At 36.4% G+C, this 9,023-nt stretch overlaps 1 protein-coding gene across 2 annotated transcripts in view; it reads left to right on the plus strand.

The window, feature by feature from the left end:
* Positions 1-9,023, plus strand: part of USP15 (ubiquitin specific peptidase 15) — a 92,211-nt gene that overhangs the window by 1,072 nt on the left and 82,116 nt on the right. For both annotated transcript variants that reach the window (XM_014544124.1, XM_014544126.1), the window contains exon 2: positions 2,419-2,549. In XM_014544124.1, the coding sequence (XP_014399610.1) occupies positions 2,419-2,549 (131 nt within the window). The remainder of the gene's footprint in view (positions 1-2,418; positions 2,550-9,023) is intronic.

Here is a 9,023-nt window from a genome sequence, read left to right on the forward strand (position 1 = left end):
ACACACACACACACACACACACACACATATATGACTGGTCGACCGGTCGCTATGACTCACACTGACCACCAGGGGGCAGGCGCTCAACGCACAGGCATGGAAACATGGAACATACTGATGAATCTCCAAGGGAACGGAGAGAGGGGGGAGGGTGGGAAGAGATTCACCAAAGATCTTATATGCATACTAGAGGCCCGGTGCACGGATTCATGCACCGGTGGGGTCCCTCGGCCTGGCCTGTGGGGATCAGGTGGAAACTGGCAGTCCGACATCCCCCGAGGGGTCCCAGATTGCAAGAGGGCACAGGCCAAGCTGAGGAACCCCATTGGTTCACAAATCTGTGCACCGGGCCTCTTGTTGATACATAAAATCATGAATGGATCTCAAGATAATTATGCAGCATAAACGAAGCTGTATAAAACAGTACATAGTATTTTTAGCTAAGATTCTAGAAAATGCAGACTTACCTATGTTAGCAGAAAGCAGATACAATTTTCATATACAAAGCACAAATAAGTGGTTTTCTGACAATAGGAAGGTTGACTTGGATGGACAGAAAGGAGAGATTACAAAAGGCTACAAGGAAAACTTTGCAGGTGATGGATATGTTCATTTTGGTAGTGGTGATGGTTTCACACTGTTATTTATATGTCAAAACTTATCAAACTGTACATTTTAAATATGTGCAGTTTATTGTATATCCATTATATACCAGTAAACACAAAAGTAACAGGTATCAGCTATTCTGTATTTAGGGGTGTTTTCTCCCTTTAAAAATAATTATTTCATTTTGGCCACTAGATACAAATAACTGTTTACATTCTGGTATATAATAAAATCATTTACTCCAACTCTCGAATTGGAAAACAGCATTGAAGTCTTAATTTTAAACTTTTTTTTCTAAGTTTTCTTTAAAACATTTTGTTATAGTGAAAGAAAATGGATGATAGAGTAAAAGGATTTGAATCCAGTCTCACTAATTTTCTGTCTGTGTGACCTTGGGCAAGTTAAAAATACCTAAATCTGTTTACTAATAAAAATGGAGGTATTTCATAATAGTGGACAATTAATTGAAATAAAAGGATTTTCTATAATAACATTTTTTACTATACCTGCAATTTTCTGGATATATGATCTTGGGCAAGTTACTCAATTTCCCTGAATATATTTTTGAATCTAAAAGGAAAATACCTATTTTATAGGATTGCTTTGAGGAATGACTGAAATAACATGGTTATCTGCTGCGTTATATATCATAGTACATTACCCATAGATAATTACCCATCATCTTCAGAATGTTCTGAAAATGTGTTGCAAATTTCAATTTTCATCAAGAATTTAAAAATGACAAGGTTTAAAAAACTGAGTTTAAAAAGTAAGACTTCATTTACATCTGCTATTGAGGTCCATATTATAAAAACCAGAGATTTTCCATTTCTGCTCTATATGAAACATATTTTCTCAAATTTGGTATGATTCTGTGGCGACCATCAGGTGATCCTAGATAGAATAAATAACCTTCTCTTATTCCCTTCAGCATTTTCCCTGCTTCTTGCTTAATTTATATTTTTATATCTAATAAGAATAGTATGTTCTTATTATTGAAATTCTACCAAGAGCAATTTGGTTTTCCATGCTTGATCATGTAAGACTGGCTCAGAATGAGAGAATCCCCTTTATGTTGTCTGTAACTTAATAAACTATTTCTGTGTCTGTACTTTGAAAATTGATGTAAAGGACCAGATAATAATAAGTGAATCTCTAAGTAGGACTATGTGATATAGGTATAATTCAAGATTTCTGGCCTGCTCTGTAATAAATTTTTAGTTTAAACAGAATTTTGAAAGTGGATCATAGAATTAGAATCACATCTGAAAAACTACTTCCACTCTTCTCTAGGAAAGACTCTAGATTATGGGCCTTCTGGAATAATGAGCTGATTCACAGGATGCCCTCTTGTGATTTCCATCATGGTTTCCAGCCCCATGTACTTTGGAGTCATTGTGAAAGGTTATTGATTTGTTTTTTGAGTTTCCTTCATCAGCTAATGCTAGAATGACAACTATTACCGTGTGACAGATCTCTGATACTGAAAATATTTGGAAAACACTTTTTTTTGAGGCCCTTTGGCTAACAATTAATACCTTACTATATTTTTTAGAGACTAATAAAAGAAAAATTATGTTTTTAAACATTGTTGCTTCACTAATGTTAAACATTGGAACTTTTTAAAGCAACAGTTTATTTTGAAATATATAGATTTAGATGTGAGCCTCTTCAGAGCTTTCTTTAGAACTTATTTAAATATTTTAATTAGTTTTTATGAGTTTAAGTAATTTGTGATGTATACAACCAGAGTGTTTAGAGGTATGTACTGTTGTTTCTTTTTATGTATTGAATTTGTTTTTCCTTTTACAGATGGTGATGCCCAATCACTTAAGGAGCATCTTATTGATGAATTGGATTACATACTGTTGCCAACTGAGGGCTGGAATAAACTTGTCAGCTGGTATACATTGATGGAAGGTCAGGAACCAATAGCACGAAAGGTACATATTAAAAATAACTGATTAGAAATGTTTTTCTTGAACAATTCACATTTTATTGTTAATTCAGTGACTTGTGAAGCCTTGTCAATTATCTTTGAGATAAAGACCAGCAAAATGTTACTGTATACTATGCAATAACAACTATCATATACTATATACCAGCCACTGTTACAAGCACATAAAAGTAATCCCTCTTTACTCACAGTTTTGCTTTACATGGTTTCAGTTACCCATAGTTAACCATGATCCAAAAATATTAAATAGAAAAATTCAAGAATTAAACAATTCATAAGTTTTCAGTTGCATGCCATTCTACATAGCATGTTGAAATCTCACACCTTTTTTGTAATTTTATTTTTATTCATTTCAGAGAGGAAGGGAGAGATAGAAACATCAATGATTAGAGAGAATCACCAATCATCTGCCTCCTGCACACCCCGCACTGGGAATCCAGCCCACAACCTGGGCACATGCCCTTGGTTAGAATCAAACCCAGAACTCTTCAGTCCATGGGCCAACACTCTATCCACTGAACCAAACCAGCTAGGGCTCATACCTTCTTGCTCCATTTTGCTGGCACTTACCCAGGTTATATTGGTTATTGTTAATCTCTTACTATGCCTGATTTATAAATAAATTTTATTATAGGTATGTATGTAAAGGAAAAAACATAGTATATATAGGTTCAGTACTAGTATTCATGGTTTCAGCCATACACTGAGGGTCCTGGAATGTATCCACCATGGATAAGAGGGGGTTACTATACATTATTAACTAAATTTATCCTCACTGAAAACCCTATGAGGAATATTATCTCCATTTTATAAATGAGGAAATGAGAACAGAAGTAAGAAAGATTCAGGGCCTTTTAGAAATACATCAGTTTACAAACTAAGGCAGCCTGACTATTTTCTTAATCAATGTGCGGCACTGCTTTTTTTTTGGCAAAACAATTAGAAAATAAGAAAGAAAATAAAACTTGAAAAAATACATTGCAATCTAATTTTTTTTAAATCTGAAAATGCACATCTTTTTTTACTATAAAAATCACCCCTTTAAAGTAAAAAATTCAGTTGTTTTTAGTATATGCATAGAATTTTTTACGAATAAGCAAAATCATTTTTTTACATTTTCATCACATTTTACATTTCCGACTGAACCAATTTCATCCCAAACAAATTCAAAGGCCCAAAACATTAGATCATGTGGATAAGGATCATTGTACTTTGGAGCTTTCTGGCAAGATCCATCTGAATGAAGACTCTGATTTCTAGGAACCATTCAGAAAGCTTCTTAACTATACAGAGAGAGAAAATAAAAACAGACAGACAGACCACCACCACTAATGGCTTATTCAGCCCAAAAATTGAGAGTGGCATGTCTTTAGAGTCCTTTCCAATCAAGAAATTTTTTTTAATTTAAATTTGTTCTTGTTTAAAGTATTACATATGTCTCCTTCTTTCCCCATTGACCTCTCCCCAGCCACTCCCATCCCCCAGCACATGCCCTCACTCCCCTACTGTCTGTGTCCATTGGTTATGCTTATATGCATACATACAAGTTTTTTGGTTGATCTCTTGTCACCTCCCCCCCAATTCTTCCTTGCCTTCCCTCTGAGGTTTGATGCTCTGTTTGATGCTTCTCTGTCTCTGGATCTATTTATTTTTGTTCATTATATTCCGCAAATGAGTGAGATCATGTGATATTTATCTTTCTCCGACTGGCTTATTTCGCTTAGCATAATGCTCTCCAAGTCCATCCATGCTGTTGCAAATGGTAAGAGTTCTTGCTTTTTTACAGCAGCATAGTATTCCATTGTGTAGATGTATCACAGTTTTTTAATTCACTCATCTGCTGACGGGCACTTAGGCTGATTCTAAATCTTAGGTGTTGTAAATTGTGCTGCTATGAACATAGGGGTGCATATATCCTTTCTGAATGGTGTTTCTGATTTCTTAGGATATATTCCTAGAAGTGGGATTACTGGGTCAAATGGGAGTTCCATTTTTAATTTTTTGAGGAAACTCCATACTGTTTTCCACAGTGGCTACACCAGTCAGCATTCCCACCAGCAGTGCATGAGGGTTCCTTTTTTTTCACCAGCACTTGTTGTTTGTTGACTTGTTGATGATAAGCAGATATCTTTCTTATTCCTCATTTTTAAATTTTACAATTATAATCTAGAAGAATTAAAAATGACCAATTTTCTTTACTTTATGGAACTAAAAAGTCATCCCATAGTAGAAGAATACCCAATACTTAAAGTAGATCTGTCAAAATTGCACAATTTTTTGATAGTGTATTTGGATGAAGAGGAGCATGGGGGGAAAACTGGGGGGAGAACCAGGATCTCTGAGCATAATTATGTGGGGATTCTTTTTCCTACATGGAAAGAATTAAAAAGGTGATTTATGTAACACAGGGTATAAACCTCTAGTAACCAAACCATATTTGAATTTATTTGGAACAGATGCTACGAAATTGCTATATTCACTATTTTTATTTGTATTTGTATATTTATGGCTTAGGTTAGAATTGAATCTTCTTTCCTAAATAGAATGTGAATGTACCTTTGATTTAATTTACTTTAAGTATAGTTCCTTAATTTCACACAGCTTTTTCTTATAGTCATTTCAAAATTAGGATTCTTCTCTTTTAGGAATGTTAGCCTTATACGTATAAAAAGGTCTATCATGTTACTTATATTGCTGGAGAATTGAGTATTTTCACCATTTAAAGGATAGACTAGCTATAAAACTGCCCTGAAGAAGAACTTTATTTCTGGTGTAAAGGAAAATCTGTGTCTGAAATATTTTCAAATGTGTTAAAACTGTAGTATTACTTTAACATTTATGGTACACGTTTCTTCCTTAATAAATGTGGCATATTATACAGACAAAATGTTATTATTAATGGTAAATGGATCATCCAACAACTTCATGTCATTACTTTTTCAAAGAGGTTTTGTTGGAGTTTTTTGAAATTGATGTGTGATAAGCAAAGTAAAACAAAACAGAAAATCACTGAAACTTTACACAGGTAGAAAGAAAACAAGCTTAACAAGTCTGGTAGGAGATCATACATTTATTTTTTTATTAAGGTAGTTGGAATTTATTTATAAAGTAATTTTTAAACTTTAGTATGCATAAAATTACCTGGAGTTTTTATTAAAATGTGTCTTCCTCCAAAATTAAATCAGTAAGTCTGGAAATTTCCAATTATACTATGTCCCACATGACTCTGATGCTAGTGGATCTCAGTTGAGGAATTGACTGGTCTTTTAGGGTCTGAAGCCCAACTTTGACTTTTACTAGTCTCTGATTGAAATCTAGGGTTGGTAATACCCCTAGCTGTTATCCAGAAACAAGTTAATCATCTTCCTGGACTACAGATTATCTCTAAAATGTTTTATTTCTAGACATACAATTAAAAACAACAAAACAGCCAGACAATTGAGCAGGAAATCCAAGAGAAACTATCCTATATAATAAAGAGGTAATAAGCAAATTGACCGTCACGCCCTCACACAAGATGGCCGCCCTCATGTGGTCACAAGATGGCCGGCAGGGGAGGGCAGTTGTGGGCGATCAGGCCATCAGGGAAGGGCAGTTGAGGAGGGACCAAGCCAGCAAGGCAGAGCAGTTGGGGGCGATCGGGCCAGCAGTAGAGCAGTTAGGTGTTGATCGGCTGGCAGGGGAGTGGTTAGGGGGTGGTCAGGCTGGCAGGCAGAAGCGGTTAAGGGCAATCAGGCAGGCAGGCAGGTGAGCAGTTGGGAGCCAGCAGTCCCGGATTGTGAGAGGGATGTCCAACTGCTGGTTTAGGCCCGATCCCTAAACCGGCTGTCAGACATCACCCAAGGAGTCCCAGATTGGAGAGGGTGCAGGCTGGGCTGCGGGACCCCCCCCCCCCCCCCCCCCCCCCCCCCGCAGTGTACGAATTTTGTGCCCTGGGCCTCTAGTAGACAACATAAACAGACCCATGAGGAATCCAGATAATGGAGTTATCAGACATAAACTTTAAAATATTGTGCAAAGTATGTTTAAAAAATATAAAAGACAGAGTTGAAAAGAAGGACAGAACTGTTAAGAACCAAATTAAATTCTAAAACTGAATAATATGAAAAAATTAAGAATTAAGGACTTAATGCTTAGATAAAATACTAGATTAAAAAAAGAAAAAAACTGAATTTGTAAAGTAAATGATAATATGTGTAAAATATACATATTAAAGAATGGAAAATATAGAAAAAAGCAAAGGGACACATGGAATACAGTGAATAAGTTTAGCATACATATACATTAACTCTTAAAAAGAGAATAAAGAATGGGGTGAAAGTAATTCTGGAGGTAATAATAGCTGAGAATTTCCTAAAACCAATGAAAGGTATCATGCTACAGACTCAAGAAATTTTGTGAATCCCAAGCTGAAAAAAATAGATAAACAAAACCATACTCGGTAAATCTGTTGAAAAGCAAAGGTAAAAAGATATTCCTTATTGTAGCCAGAAAAAAAAGATATGATACCTTCAAAGTAAGGATATAACAAAGAAATGATTTCTCAAAAGAAAATGGAAGAAAATACTTTTAATGTGCTGAGAAAAAATAACTGCTACCCTAGAATTCTATGACCAAAGAAAAGATCTCTCAGAAAAAGCTATTTTTAGATAAATAAGTTGATAGAATTTTACCAGAAGATCTGAATTAAAGGAAATGCAAAACAGTCTGCAGAATGGAAGGAAAATTACTCCATATGGAAACTTGGAGACACAGAAAAACATGTAGACTGACAAAAGTAAATATTGTGGATAAATCTTAAGACACACTGTTTAAAATAGCAACAGTTTCTTACAGCGATGGAAATATGTATTACATTTTAAGTACATAACAATATTAACATATAAATTAAGATAGTATCCTCCAAGATGACCCCCAATGATCTCCTCCTCCTCATACCCACATCCTTGGGTAGTCCCCATCCATACTGTACCAAAGTCTTCGTATTGTATTAGTCTGGGTAGCTAGTAACATATAGTAGACTAGAAGCTGGTGCACAACATTCGTGCACTGGGGGAAAGGGGATCCCTCAGCCCAGCCTGCACCCTCTCGCAGTCCAGGAGCCCTCGAGGGATGTCCTTTCCAACTGCTGGGCTTAGGACATCCTTAGTGCTGCCATTCCAAGCTGGCAGTAGGACATCCTTAGCGCTGCCACGGAGGTGGGAAAGGCTACCATCACTGCCATTGCACTTGCCAGCCATGAGTCCAGCTCAGGGCTTCTGGCTGAGCGGCGCTCCCCTGTGGTAGCACACTGACCAGCAGGGGGCAGCTCCTGCATTGAGCATTTGCCCCCTGGTGGTCAGTGCTCGTCATAGTGACTGGTCATTCTGCTGTTCAGTTGATTTGCATATTACCCTTTTATTATGTAGGATGGCATGACATGCCACTTTCAAGATTAGGTGAAGGGGGTAAAAGGGAACAAATTTCCAGTTATAAAATTAAGTCATGAGAATATAATGTATAGTGGCATGCCACTTTCAAAATTAGGTGAATGAGTAAAAAGGAACAAACTTCCAGTTACAAAATAAGTCATGGGGATATAATGTGTGGGGATTATACTTAATAACATTGTATTGCCTATTTGAAAGCTGCTGAGAGAGATCTTAAAAGTTCTCATCACAAGAACAAATTTTGTAACTATGCATGGTGACGGATGTTAACTAGACTTATTGTGGCACTCATTTTGCAATATATACAAATATCGAAAAATTATGTTGTACACTTGAAACAGTCTTTTATGTCAGTCATACCTTATTTAAAAAGAAAAGCTTAGGTTATAAAAGACACCTTGGCTTACATCCTGGGTGTACATGCCCTTGTGCTCTCTCATTTCTTAGTCTGGGAAATTCAACTGCATACTCAGACAGCCTTTGGAGGGCCTCATACAGTAAGAAACTGAGATCACTGGACAAGAGAGGAACAGAGGCCTAACAACAATCATGAATAAGCTTGGAAGTGAATTCTCCAGTCTCATTTGAGCTTCCAAATAGTTGAAGCCCCAGCCCTCCTACAGCTTGACAACAATCTCATGTAAACCCCAAGCCAGAACAACCCAGCTAAGCTGCTCCAGATTCTTAACCCAAGAAACTTTGTGAAGCTGCTAAGTTTGGGGGTAATTTATTATGCAGCAGTAGATAGCTAATACTGACTTTGATATCTGAAGGAGTGTGCTACCTAAAAAAACGTGGAATGTGATGGTGTTTTTGGAACTGGGCAGTGGGTAAAAGCTGTAAGGTCTTTTAAGAGTATTAATGAAAGTCTAAAGAGCCTTGAATAAATTGGTAGTAGGATTTCAGAAATTGAGTAGGCTGCCAGTGAGGACCTAAAAGAAAGTGAGGAAACCTTGAAGAAAGTGGTCTTTGTTGTAAGGTGCTGGAAAGGTTAGCAATACATCAATTGCAGTAAATTGAAAGGTTAAAAT

This window comes from Myotis brandtii, unplaced genomic scaffold (genome assembly GCF_000412655.1).
Source record: "Myotis brandtii unplaced genomic scaffold, ASM41265v1 scaffold352, whole genome shotgun sequence".
Lineage (NCBI taxonomy): Eukaryota > Metazoa > Chordata > Mammalia > Chiroptera > Vespertilionidae > Myotis > Myotis brandtii.